The 14483-nt window shown below is 36.2% G+C and overlaps 1 protein-coding gene across 1 annotated transcript in view; it reads left to right on the top strand.

Annotated features, from left to right (window-relative positions):
- Positions 1–14483, top strand: part of TTC27 (tetratricopeptide repeat domain 27) — a gene marked incomplete at its 5' end in the record, with an annotated part of 113225 nt that overhangs the window by 86490 nt on the left and 12252 nt on the right. Inside the window, 4 exons of the mRNA XM_084201922.1 lie at positions 2402–2629; positions 7120–7218; positions 8868–8920; positions 12836–13001. Of these exons, the coding sequence (XP_084058048.1) occupies positions 2402–2629; positions 7120–7218; positions 8868–8920; positions 12836–13001 (546 nt within the window). The remainder of the gene's footprint in view (positions 1–2401; positions 2630–7119; positions 7219–8867; positions 8921–12835; positions 13002–14483) is intronic.

Here is a 14483-nt window from a genome sequence, read left to right as displayed (position 1 = left end):
AATTGATAATTTTCATAGCATATCTTTCTAAATTCAGTTATAACTTTTAGTTATAGCATGCCCTTTAATGAGTAAGAATAAATCTCTGGTGGCTGTATTTCTTTTACTTATATTACATGCACAGTGTGAAAAATATTTTTTTATAATATTTGTTATTAAGGAAAGATTTGTTTTTTGCAGAAGCAGGGCTCTTAGCAAAGATTAAATGTGATTTTTTGAAAACATTTTACCACAAAGTTAGGAGAAAGGATCTTTCTTCTCTTTCTTTTTTCCACCCCCACAAAATCCTAGGCAAAATGAGAAATCCAGTTTTAGAGTATTATCTGGTTTTGTAGAAGACAAATATTTTGATAACACAGGGGTTTTCTTTTAGTTTGATCTTTGTACTAGCCTTTAAAGATTTAAGTAATAAAAATGTTTGCAACACGCCAGAGAGGTGATCAGATAGCTAATCAGATGAAGAAAAAGTCAGACTTCTGCTTATTTAATTCTCTGTTTTATCTATGTGCTGAAGTATTTATGTTGGCAATGAATTCTTGTAAGCTTAGACCAGAACATGATGTTTTTATGCTCTTAAATGTGAAACACCATTAGTGAGGGGTTGTCTTTCCAGCCTAGGCATTGCCACATGATAGCAATCTGAGCTTGGGACTGCCCTGCAGAGGAAGTGGTGAAGATGCATCTTGCAGTGCACTTTTCACCTCGTAGCTCCTTATACAGCAGCATTTCAGTCTTGTTTCTCAATGTGAATGGGAAAAAAAAACCACCTTATCTTTTGGTGTCTAAGGTGTTTACTGCAAAAAATCAGCTCTCTCTGCTCTAAAACAGAAAAATCTTCTGAAATGTCTGTTATTAATATGTAATAGCAACTAATGGAGGCAGTTAAGAGGAAGTAAACTGCGCTTTAACCATATCTCTGGAAGCCAGGCTGAATGGGGCTTTGATTAACCTGGTCTCATGGAAAGTGTCCCTCCTCATGGCAAGGGGGCTGGAATTGGATGATACTCAAATTCCCTTCCAAACTAAAGCACTCTAGGATTCTCTAAGTGCAGTCTTCTAGTTAAGCAAGATTTTTCTAGTGCTTTGGCTGGGCTGATTCTAAATGTTAAATAATGGTTTCCTTGGCTTTTTTTAGAGAGCTGCTTCACAGGCACTTAACATGCGATCGAGTTATTTTCCTAATAATTTGCCACCAATTTTCTTCTTAATGGGATTCTATTTTTGCTAATTTTAATGTTCTTCTAGAAATCTAAACTCTTCTTCACACTTGTGCACTTCAAGTATTTGTAGACTTTACTGTTACTTTACAAAAATAATAGTAAGAATGAGATGCTAAAATTGCTATGCATTAAATATTTCAAAACAAGGTAAACCAAGCATTTTTCTAAAGATGGTTTTCATATAGGTTTGATGAATTTTACTGATAGTAGTAAAAAACTTTGCTTCTCTAAAGATCATCTGATGGCTTGGTTTGGTTGGTTCAAGTAGATCTTTTCTAAGGGAAAAATTACACTGATCTGAATTGTGTATGTTACATTTTTGAATTGGGGGACTGAGGTAACAGTTCCATCTGAACAACAGATCATCTGTCCAGTGTATTTATCTTTTCAAAAAGTCACAGAAAACAGACTATCTCTCACTTAAAAGTGAAACAATAATTTTATTGTTAGAGCAAAGATAGTGGCCCTGAGAAAAATAGCTTTTGAAAGTTTGTTACAGCCCATAATAGACATCTGAAAGACATAGCCTGTGTCTTCTTTTTTATAAAGCTGTATATATTTCAAATATATTTTATTTCAAACATTTAGATAAATTAACAAATTTACAATTTCTGCATCTTACATAAAAGCATGGCAATTCCACAACTGACAGTATGAAAGTCAGTGTGAGACAGAATAGAATGGAAATCATTATTTTCAGAAAAGAGCAATTAGAGAAAAGGGAAGGAGAGTCGTTGCAGGAGTGCTTACTAGGACATGTAAAAAAATTATAAACTTGTAGAATTGCAGATACCTTGATGGTGCTGATACTGCATTGCTGTGAATTAGATGTAGGTTTGATGTCCAGGATTGATATTTGTTCTTGGGACAGAATGCATAGCTAAGATGTAAAGAAAGGAGTGAGCTCTTTCTTGTTTTTATGGTTTAATTTTCCTTGGTGTGTTAAACCAAAAGCCACCATATTATTTTTGAAGTATTTTTTAAACATCAGTTTGGAACCAGATTCTTTCTAGACTTTATCTTTGGTGCTGTGTTGGATGAAGATACCGTTTCCTCACTAGCCCTACTTCTTAATCTTCAGCTGATGATTGCAAGGTGCTAAAGCAGCATTTGTTCAGGTAGGTAATGAACTGAAAATAACTGGTCTCATTATGTGTTGATTTCTCTTTGCTCTCTAACAGGCGGAAGAAATACTCAGGCGGGAGTTAGAGAAGAAGGAAACACCAGGATTATATTGTTTGCTTGGTGATGTTCTTAAAGACCACCAGTATTATGACAAGGCCTGGGAGCTTTCCAGGCACCGCAGCGCCCGCGCCCAGCGCTCCAAAGGCCTCCTGCATCTCCGCAACCGGGAATTCAGGGAATGCGTGGAGTGCTTTGAACGTTCAGTACAGATCAACCCTATGCAGGTTGGGAAATTATGCACAGACGGCTTTGGTTTTAATTTGTATGTTCAGTTTTAAATGATGACACTTCTTGAAAAGACAGTTCTGGGCACAGTTACCAAAATAAGAGTTTATTACTATTCTTAGCAAAATTTTCACTTGGAAGACTGCTAAAAATGGTAGTATGAAATGGAGACATCCTTTTGCATCCAGGTCTTTGCATGCAGGTAAATCTTTGCCTGTAGAACTCTTTCAAAGAAATTTCAAAGTGATGGAGCCACTGCAAATTAATAATTACCATGAGATAAATTATGAACAAGTTATAAAGCAAAACAGTTACAAGGGGAATGCAGATTTTAACAGAAATTTCCCTTCACCCAATCTGAGTTTGCTGTGGCTTTGAGTTACAAATTCTCATCTCTGTATTTCATAAAAATGTTTTTTGAGTGTTCTGGTCTGTCTTGTTCTGGAGTCACTGAGAAGCACTGTGTTTTGCTTGTGATGACAGTTGCTTTTAGTACAAAAATGCATTACAATTGAAACCACAGTGGAAAGAGTTCTCTTGTTGAGGCTGGTTTCCCTTGCTGATCTTTGCAAGCTATTCTGCAGGCAACTTTTGTAATCTTGTTTCAGTTTCTCAGCCACTAGATCCCATCCCAATAAGGTTTACCCTGTGGAAGGTCTTCAGAAGTTAAAAAAGCTTTGTGGTTGTTTATGTACATAAATTGGGCTCCTCATGGCCATTTCTAGGTCCATGCAAAAGCAGGATCTTTCTCCTTCTGTTCTTTGCCCTTCAAAGAGCACTGCTGAAGCTGCTGTTTTATGTTCCATGTGACTAACTGGACTTCTCCTTTAGAAAAATTTTAAAGGCCTCCAGCCTTTCAAGTAATTTTCATGAAGCTTTTTTTGTATTTCACTGACATATTTTATTCCAATAAATCAGAGTCCTAGTCTTATTCAAATGAGCTCCAGATAACTTATAAACATCTTTAGAATGAAAAATAAAATGACTGAAAATGCCAACAAAATATCTATTACTCAGATAGGAATTTTATTTAAATCAAGAGAACTTCCAGATAAGAAAGGGCTTCAGGAGATAGCCTACAGGGCTCAAAACTGAAAAATATTCTGCTGAAATGCTTTTTTATTTTGTATCCTTTCCAAAGGAAGTTTAGAATGAAAGGAAATCCAAGAAAAATAGGCCAGTCCATATAGGAAAATGAACATTTCCTCCTCTTGTTGCTTAGGAAGCTCTTTTTAAGATTCAGTTGAATTGTTTCAAACAAACAGATTGAGCAGCTAGATAGTGCAGATTGACATAACCGTCTCCTAAATTCTGTCTGTATTCTGTGACTACAGAAATGTGGGTCAAAAGCAGAGTGGAAATTGATTCTAAATGCAAGAACTTTGCCACAAGGAAAACAATAATTAATTAACTTATTAACTTGTTCCCCAAATTGTGAATAATTTATCAGGTAAACAAAGACTCCTTGTTACAAAGAAATTGTAATTTTTTGTGGATTAGAAACCTTTCTGAAGGAAGAGATTTTTAGACTGCATCAAGTGATTCCCTAAAATATGTAATGGATAAAATCATTTTCTCTCAACCTTCCTTTAATCTTGTGTACTTTTAGTCAGCCAATTAAGTGTGGTTGAGATCTTTGAGGTAGGTGTTTGCTATATAAGCCAATCACTCTGTCAGTCTTTGGGCAATCCACAAAGAAATGAAAGCCTTGCTGTTCAAATATGTCTGAAACTTGTATTCATTAGCACTGCTGCTCACAGAATTGCTTGTTCTAGTTCACAGCTGTGGATGACAGACACATTTCTCTTGTACTTTCACTCTGAGCATCTTGCAAGGCTTGACAAACAATTCCAGAGGTAAAAGAGCTCACACAGTCAGTTCTCCAGTGGTGAAAGCCTGTGCAGTTCAGAAGTGAGACTGTGCTACTGTTGCTTATTAGATTTATAAGTGACTGTTTTTCCTCTCAGGCTTTACAGAAGCACTGTTTAACTTGTATCCTGAGCTATAAAGTTGGAACTAACCTTCAGTTTCATACTTGATCGCTGCAGTCTCTGCCCCTGCTTTTCCTGTCCAGAAGTTACTGACCTAAAAAGAGTATAAGGGGGAGTTAATGAGATAGCATGGGAGTGATGGTGGACAAAAGAGCCTTAAAAAATTAGATTGACTATATGGTCATTTACTATAAGGATTGCCTTCTGAAATTTGAGAAACATCGTTTTCTCTTCATGTGGAATTTCTTCCTTGATTGATGAGTTTATGAATCATGCAAGTGACAGGTTGACACTGCTGAGAAGTAGGTTTTCATGTTTGCCCAGCCCAGATATAGTTGCTAATTCTGCCTTTACCTATTTATCCATGTGTTCCAGAGATGAGCCATCCACTTACACCCCTCATAAGCAAAAGGATATCTTTATTGTCAAGTTTGTTCCATTCTTTTCTCAGTATCATGAAGATTGGATTGCCCACCGGGCTGCCGGGTGTGACAGAGATCAATGTCATGTGTTTGTATTCTGGGATCTAAGCTCTGAAGCAGATGAACTATAAATTTTGTAGCAGTTAAGTCAGGAGCAGATATAAGTTGAGTTTTAGAGACAGGAAAATGAGTTTATAGTGGAGAGAACTGTAAGAATGTTTGCTACAGTTTGCAATTAGTCTGTAGAGGTAAAAGCTGCTTGTGTATGAGCCAGCAGCGTTATCCTCAACCCTGTAAAATCCCTGATTTGAAAAAAATTTTAAGGTAATGTTTTTGTGTCTAAATATTTGTTATGATTTCCTAAGGAGAACCTGAATTATCAGAGTTAGTTGCTTCAGAACTAGTACCCAAAACACAAGAGAATATAAACATTAAACAGATACCTCAAGAAGTAATATGTTGTTGTGCAATATGGAGTTAATGTAACCTGTTTTTCCATCTTCCTCTTCCCCACCTCTTTCCCTCTCAAAAAACTTCCCAAGAAAAACTGGGGTTTTTTTTGACCTTGGCTTATAGAATGGAGAAATGAATTAATGTATTGCAGTACAGTAGTAGTACCTGGATTGATTTTGCAACATCTTATAAAATGTCCTGTTTTGTTTTGACTGCATGCATTTAAAAAGCATAATGCTGTTAGAAAATGCTCTGTTAATGTACTTAGGGTTTAATCATTTTCTGAATTACGTACCTTTTATAAAAGGTAATACTGATTAGCTTGCAGCTCTTTGAGAATTAACCATTAGTGTGGCAAATCAGGAACTTGCTGTTGGAGAGCTATGAAAATGTATTTTGCTGCAATTTATGCTATTATCTGATACTATTTAGAGTAGAGCAGACTATTTCAATTGGAAGGGACCTGCAATGATCACTGGTTCAACTGCTGACCAGTTCAGGGCTGACCAAGTTAAAGCACATTTTTAAGGGTGTTGACCACATGCCTATTAAACACTTGACAGCCTTGGGGCATCAACCACCTCTAGGAAGATTTGTTCCAGTGTATAACTGCCCTCTAGGTAAAGAAATGCTTCCTAATGTCCAGACTAAACCTCCTCTGGTGCAGCTTTGTACCATTCCCATGCATCATACCCTGGCAGCCAAGAGGGCAGCGAATCCTTTGATGCATCAAACACAGCACAACCAGCAGATCAAAAGGAGGGATTATCCTGCTGTCTGCAGTTCTCACCTTGAGCACCGTGTGCAGTTCCAGGCCCCACAATTTCAGAAAGATGTGAAGGTCCTTGAAAGCATCCAAATGAGGTCTGCAAAGCTGGGGAAAGGGCTGACTGGAAGGAACATCCTAAGGGAAGCGGGTTTGGAGAAAGGGAAGTTGAGACATGACCTCATTGCTCTCTACAGCTCCCTGAGAAGGGGGAATGGAGAAGGGAGGTGCTGAGCTCTCCTCCCTGGCTGAATCTTTATTGATGAGAGGTATTTGGTTGTAACAACTGAAGACTTTAAATGCAAGATTACTGAACAGGTAAATTCCGTTCTCTGCAAGGCATTATTTAAGTACATGTCTATGTAAAACATTGTGATAGAAACTTGAGAAGGTCGATGTTCTGACAAGAGAAGGAGCTGTAATTGTGAACTGTTCAGTCATTTGAGATGTTTCTTGTAAAATGTGATTACCTTGAAAAACGTTGTCTAGTGTATCATTTGACTTAATTGTAATAGTATAAAGTGAATGTGGATTTTTCACAAATGAAAGCAAAATATGCAAACCCCTAAACAACTATCACTTTGTTCTGTAAGTGAAAATGGACTGTTAAGGAGCACTTCACAAATGGTCCAGTGGTCTTCATGCAGTCAACACCTTTGCTTATCCATATTAATTAAAACTTTGAACCTGAATTTTTTCTCTAATGAGCATACAGGATACTATTTTTTCCAGTACAATGCTATCATAGCCGAAGATGGGTAAAAATCAACAAGAGTTGTGTGTTCTCCCAGGGCAAATTATTTCTTTTGTGCTGAAATAGCCGTGTATGTAGGTAACCATTATTTTTTTCTCTCCAGCTAGGTGTATGGTTTTCCTTGGGCTGTGCATACATTGCTTTAGAAGGCTATGAAGGTGCTGCCAAAGCATTTCAGCGCTGTGTCACATTGGAACCAGATGTATGTACTTTTGAACAAATGATTCAGATGGCTTATCTAAAAGCAGCAAGGATGTTTTCATTATAAACAAGCAAAGCAATAATGAAAAACCTTTTTAAACTTTAGCTCTTTGAATAAATTTGGCTTCTTCATGAAGGATATATTTTTGTCATAAGGCATCATAAAAATACTTACCCAGTACTTAACTTTGTCCAAGTATGAGTGTGTGAATGTTAAAATATATTTGAAAAATTCCTTTTTGCTTGCCCACATTGCTACAACAGACAAATGGGAATGACTAAATTGTAAGGAGAGATAAAAAGAGAAAAAACAAAAATTATATTAAAATATTTAGTTCTCTAAGTAATTAAATTCTTCTGAAAAAAAAGTCAAGTTTATGTGTGACAAGTACGTTTGTAACTGTATATTTCAGGAGCACCGGGAAAATGGAGCTCAGCCATTTTTTCAGGATGCAGGGCATGCATGTGTACAATACTGTCGTTTGAATGTGCACTGAGACAGGGAAGATGCCAGCTGAATTACCTGGGAAATACATTGACATTACTTTTGCCAGGAGACCTGACTGTCAGCTTGTTGCTTGCTTAGAGCTAATGCCATCTACTCAATAGAAACTGTTGTTACTCATTCTTTCCTCTTGGAGAAAAGAATGAGAAAGCAATGAGAGGTGACAGAGTATACTTTCTTCTTTATTATAAAATGCAATAACTTCCTTAGTGGGAAAAAATGTATGTACAGACATCAATGGAATTCTTACTTTATATGTTGGTTTTTTGTTGTTGTTCAGTGCAGTAAATTTACTTCCAAGTAGATACTAAAACTGGGTTAACTTATCTCTCTAGGTCCTGTATTTAATTGTATTCATATGACTAAGCCAGCTGACTTCTCAATGGGTTAAGTGGTGGGGTTTTTATGAGTAAAAAGTGCTGGACTGGCTCTCAGTTGGAGGCAAAACCTGTCTTTATAGGTTTGCAGATGTAGCAATGTAGTGACCATTTTCATGAATTAAGTCTCAGAAAGGTTTCCCAGCATGAGTTAAATGCTCCTTAAGCCTCAGGATAGCCTTCAGTACAGAGTACATTTCATTGCAGTGCTCAGACTCTATGCTTCAAATCATTTCTACTTGTCATTTGCTGAATTCAGTGATGGGGCAAAGTAAATGTCAGGCAAAGGGCAGGAATCATCTCTGCTCATCTCTGCTGGTTTTACCTGAGGTGTGTTAGGGGACATCAGATCACTTCTGTCCAGTAACAGAGAGTGATGCAGTTTAAGTAGCTTCCAGCTAGTGAGAAGTGATGAGCTGCTGGAAGCACTGACCTTTCCAGCCATCCCAGCTAGATTCCAGAAGAGTATGCTTGTTTACAGCTGAGACTGAAGGCAAGAGCTGGCCTAGTGTATAGCAACCCCAAGGCAGTTAATTGATATTTATACCCTGATTGTTGCTGATGTAGTCAAATATTTATGTATTTCAATTTTAATATAATAATTTATATTTCAATACAGTATTTTAACTGCCATGTAGAAGGTATGTGTCAATATGTGTGATAAGCAAAATCAATGATGTTTGGCAGTAGTTTCATTTATGTATTTTTACAAAGTAAGCACAATGTAAGTGAATAAATTTTTTGGTACTTCTCCTTTTATCATTCCAGAATGCTGAGGCCTGGAACAATTTATCAACTGCTTATATCAGATTAAAACAGAAGTAAGTACTTCAAAAGAATTAGAAGATATTGTTTCCAAAACAAATAACCATACTTTCCTTTTTTATTAATATAAGGTGCTTAACTCATATTTTGCAATTCTTAGCCCTTCAGTTCTCTCTCTCAAGCTGTATCACTGGTAGCTCTCTTATTTTAGAGGAAATAATTTTGTAACTTTTATACAAGTAGCATCCTCTCTCTACACTTTTTTCTTGTTATAGGTATTTATGATATGGTAAGTACAACCAGTGCAAAATATTCATAATAAAGATGAATAATAAAAACTACTTTGAGCATGAAGTTAAGAAGATAGGCCCATTTCAAGCAAACAATAGATTCAGACCTATGTGATTTCATAGGATATTTTCCTCAGTAGATTTAAGGGAAAACCAGACAGTTTGGTTTTTATATACAAAAGGAGATGGTATTCTGCACACATGTTATCTGGCTTATTCTTCTCCCTCAAAACTAATGATTCATACAAGAAGCTTTGACCTTAGGGGACTGCCACTCATATTTTGTATTTTTTATTTCAATGAAATGTAATAAAAGTTTACGTGGAAGAATTTGATATTTAAGAATGTTCACATTATAACTTGTTACCAAAGAATGAAGTAAAAGAATAAGATAAATTATTTTTAAAAACCTTACTTGAAATATGACATCAATTTATATGGTTACGTAGTCAGGAGGCAAAGTAACAAAAGAGAGAAAGAATAGTGAGCTTGCATTAAAGTGTAAATTTATAAGCATACATAGGAAAAGTGAGAAGTAATATGGAGTTAGGAGATAGATGTCAGTGGAGCAGGAGGGAGGAGAAAATGAAGTGTTGGAATAACTACACAAGGCTAAAAAGTAATAGAAAGCAAGAGCTTGTTTTAACTTTTCAGTAGTTCCTTTTGTCTTCAGCAGTGCCTTGAGTATGTGCAATTCATGTGGTACTTGCTCCTTTTTTTCCACACAATTCAAAATGTCAGATGCTCAGTGTACTGGCTTATGTTTGTTTCATAAAAGTATTTTTAATCAAAACAATTTTCTGTCTGTTAATCTGCTACAAGACTGAGAAACTACTGAGTGATTAATTTCAGCTTACTGGTTTATTTTTTATTATTCTTAATCTATTCTTGTGATCTAATATGCTAAGCATATACAAAACTTGTAACCTATTTGATATGGTAGCAAAAATAATAAATGGGGGCATGTTACTGAGCTTTTTCCCCACAGAATCATGTGAGATAGGACTCAATGTACAGTAAATTTTAAGTGAGTATTACATGTTGATAGCTGAGTGTGGCCTGTACTTGCTGTGGAATAGAAACTTCTTTGATTATTTGTGTAGTCACTTATAGGTCAAGACTGTGTGTGAGCTAGTTTAACTCTCTCTCAAAACACAGAATATCTACAGCAGAACACTTAAATAATTTTTGTGAGGATACATAAATTCTTATTTTTCAAGCCTGCCAGAAGAAAAAAAAAAGCAAGGATTTAAAAAGAAAGGAAACAAAAGTAAGATATTTAAGTTAATAGCTTTCTTCAACTCCCTCAAAAAAACCCCAGCTTTACTCCAAACAGGCTTTAATTCAGGCCCACTCATAGATTGTGAATTTGGCCAAGGTTTGGCAGAGTCTCACACAACAGGCAAATATAAGTACATTTTTTTGAAAAGTGTATGCAAGCAACTTGCTAACACCCAAAGGACAGGGGTCTTGTTGATTTTTGGGGTTGTTTGCTTTTTAAGACTCCACACGTTTTGTGTATTCTGAATTTCCTCCAGAAAAAATTAATTGTGATGAAAACAGACTCCATGCTCTGGTTTACCAGAAAAACTACTCTGTGTGCCAGGAGGTCTTTGAAATCTAGGTCTCACATTTCTCAGAATAAACTGGGACTGGCCCTCTGTCCTTTGTATGAAAGATTCCTGGTTTCCAAGACCAGATAATGCATTTGTACTGCCTACTCTTTCCTGTCTGGGTATGAATTTACTCAACTGGTTAAGGATACTCCATCATTATGTAATTGGTTAAATACACAGAGGATTTGTTTTGAGAATCTAGAGGATTTTATTACATAGCAAGCATGATGATTTGTGTAATACTATTTCCATTCCTTTGGTATCTTGACTACATTTCACATTTCCATCTTACTGGCATCTGCCCTCCTGATAGCCTACTAATTTTCAGGAAGGTAGGGGAGATGATACAGACTAACCCTACAGATGGTGGAGAGCAGTTGCAGAGCACCTTCCAGCCTGTCAGAGAGCTGTGGCAAATCCCAACTTCCATTGTAGCAAAATCCACAGAAGGAACAGGACGGTGTTCTTTTCTAATTTAATCTAGTAAAATCGGGGTCTGAAATCCCTTAGTGAGATTGTTAACAGTGGAGAAAACTCAACTCTTTGCACATTTATTCATCAGCATCACATCTATCAATATATCAGAAGAGAGAGAAAAGGTGAGTGGACAGGGGAAGATCCTGCATGTGGACTGTTCTGCTCTAACTATGCCAAATGGCCTGTTCTCCTTAAATAATTTTGCTCTTATCAGTCCACTCTCTTTGTGTGTATTTAATATCACAGCCTTAGATTGGCAGTTATTTATGTTTTTCCCTGACAAAGCTATTTCAAACTTCTAATGGCCTGATCACCTACTTGGAGATTACATTGTCTTGGCTTGTGTTTACACTCTCTTGGACCCTCTTTTTGAAACTCAGCCAACAATTTCTTTGGGCTGTCTTTCTTTAGAGAAATCACTTTTAACAATTTAGTCAAGCAATATAGAGCAAGTGAACTGCATATTTTGATAACAGGCCATCTTTATATGGTATTTATTAAAAAGAGATATAGTGTTATGCCTTACCAAAGAAGACTTTTCTACCAGCTTAGGAAAGCTCCGTTTCAAGTCTTAATTTAAAGGAATCCATTCCTTCGCGGGTTTTTATGTATCATGACTGTCAAATTGAGAGTATGACTGTCCAACTTCAGTCTCTTAGAAAGAAACGTATCATTCCAATTCTCTAGCAGGGTTATTTTAAAGTTTCAAATTTATTGCAACTTTTCATGGTGTGTTTAAGGCTTTAAACCGTAAGCTCACAAACCTCACCAGCACATGCTTCAGATGGCATGTTGTTATCTGAGGATGGCATTACTTCTCTCCTAAGGAAATGGTCAAGAGTTAACTGCAGTGGATGCATATGAAAAACTAAAGATGGTTTGTAACTTGATGATGATTATATAGGAACTGTGCTGTCTACCTTTATTCTATAACACTTCCTCCTGTCGGTGTGAGATTGGAGAAGGACCCTAGTAGTGTTTGGGGCCATTCTGACACATTTGTAAGAGCAGCACAGCATCAGGGATCAGAGGGTGTAATTAAACCTTCCAGCTGATCTAAGGACAAAAATGCTTGAAAATGATGGGCTTCTGTGCAATGGATATGCATGTTTGCCATGTGCAAATGTTTAAAATAAATGGGATTTAAAGATGTGTGATTAAATAAGTCAGTACCTTTCTGCATCTATCATTACCTCAGTGATTTTTAATTTTTTAATGTGTGTTACAACAGCAGCATGAGTAAGATTGTTTTCTCATGGTTCCAGTTAAAAATTGGGAAAGGAAAATATTGACATAGATGGCAAAATTATGATACATTTTTTATAAAAAAAAATAATTACAAGAGCTAAGAGAAGTTACCTAGTTCAAACTACAGAGTGTAGTGTTGTGTATGAGCTAATACAAGACAGTTTCCAAGAGACATTAAGGAATTATCAATATTGTAAATTACAAGGAATAGCTTCTGCATTGCACTATGTTCTAAATGTTATTCTTTAAAATAAGCAGTTTTTTAGTTGATGGTATGCCAACTGATTTTAGTTTAGAAATATTCTGTAATAATTTTTGTTATTCTTTTATTATTTATTAGGATCAAAGCATTTAGAACCCTCCAAGAAGCTCTCAAGTGCAACTATGAGCACTGGCAAATATGGGAGAACTATCTTCTCACCAGTACAGACATTGGAGAGTTTTCAGAAGCGATTAAAGCTTACCACCGGCTCATGGACTTAAAAGAAAAGTACAAGGATACACAGGTGGGGAAATTTTCATATTTAGTCATCCTATATGTTCACTAGTTTTTCTTCAGAGACAGAGAGATTGCTGATAGCTGCTGATAGCTGTGGTGTCAGTAATGATAGTGCGTGTGCCAATGAAGTTATGTAGGCAAGTGATTTAAGTTTTGGAGATTTGGACTCTAAGAATAAATATTTAAAATGAAACTGCACAAAACTGAAAACCTTTGCATCCAGATTGCATCAGACTTTGTGAAAGCACAGGCGTGAGCCTTGCAGTTTCAAGACCTATTTTTATATAAAATTCACTGCATAATCTCATCTTTCCATATTGTTCCTGCATATCTTGGTGTCAGAAATAATATCAATTATTTCATTGAAAGAAAGGGAAGCTTTTCCCATATGTTGGAAAATACCACAAATGAGCCTTTGAAAGTGAACTGAATGCATTACGGTCATAATATTGATTCTTAGTAACCAGAACAAAGAAAAATAAAAGAGGTATTTTGCTCATCTTTCACTCCAGTTCAGTTCAGTTAAATTTTGTGTTTGTAAATGTATGCTCTGGACAAAATACAGAGAATCTACCTTAACAGCTTCAGCTGGGATGCTGCTTTGCCTGAAACCAAGTCCTGATCCTAGCAGGGTTTTGCACACTCAGTGAAAATAGCAAGGTGAATCTGAAAGGCAAGCTGAAGAATCTCTCAAGGAGAGTAATAAAACACCTTCAAGAGCCTTTGCAAAATTAGCAGATCTGGTTGAAGAGCTTACGAGCTCTTAGTGAGATGGTGTAGTACCAGGGTAAGAGGAACCAGCTGCTGCTGCTCATGGATCCCAGAAGTATGTTTTGTTTCTTGTCCCATAAAAAGAGAAAAAGTAGCTTTCCTGGGAATTTGGGTCCAGTGATGAGGAGAGAGAGCAGATAGTATTAGTTAAAATTCTCATTTCTCAATTCTCAAGACATCTCATTTGGTCATGGCGGACAGGGATGTTAAGTACTTTTTTCACATTACTTTTTAATGACAAATTGTACCTGAGTGCAATGCTTATTATTAGTAAAGCCAGTCATGCACAGGATAACATCCTGTATTAACAAAATCTTTCAGGTTTGGGATAGATAAACATTAAACATGAGCACTAAAGAGTGTCAATGGAAAACTGTATTATATGTGGTAAAGATTAGTGTGTTTGGCAGCTAGACTACTGTAGTACTGGTGGGGCCTGTCATGGAGCATCTTGTAGATGGTTGGCTTTTTTCAACTAGTTTTTTTCTCAATTGCTACTTAAAATAACACTTTTAGGGGTGGTCTACTGTATTATTTAAAACAGACTGACAGCTGACTAGGAGTAGAGGTTTCTACATATATTTGCCCATTTGAGATATTTTGAGATGATACGGACTATTACTGTTATTTGTCAAATTTTATGCAATATATTTTATTAAAGGATTTGAGGATATTACTTGTATTAAATTTCTATTTTTGTTGCATAATTTTTTCATCT

This window comes from Fringilla coelebs (assembly GCF_963513975.1).
Source record: "Fringilla coelebs genome assembly, chromosome: 3".
NCBI lineage: Eukaryota > Metazoa > Chordata > Aves > Passeriformes > Fringillidae > Fringilla > Fringilla coelebs.
This window is presented reverse-complemented; position numbering and strand designations above follow the sequence as displayed.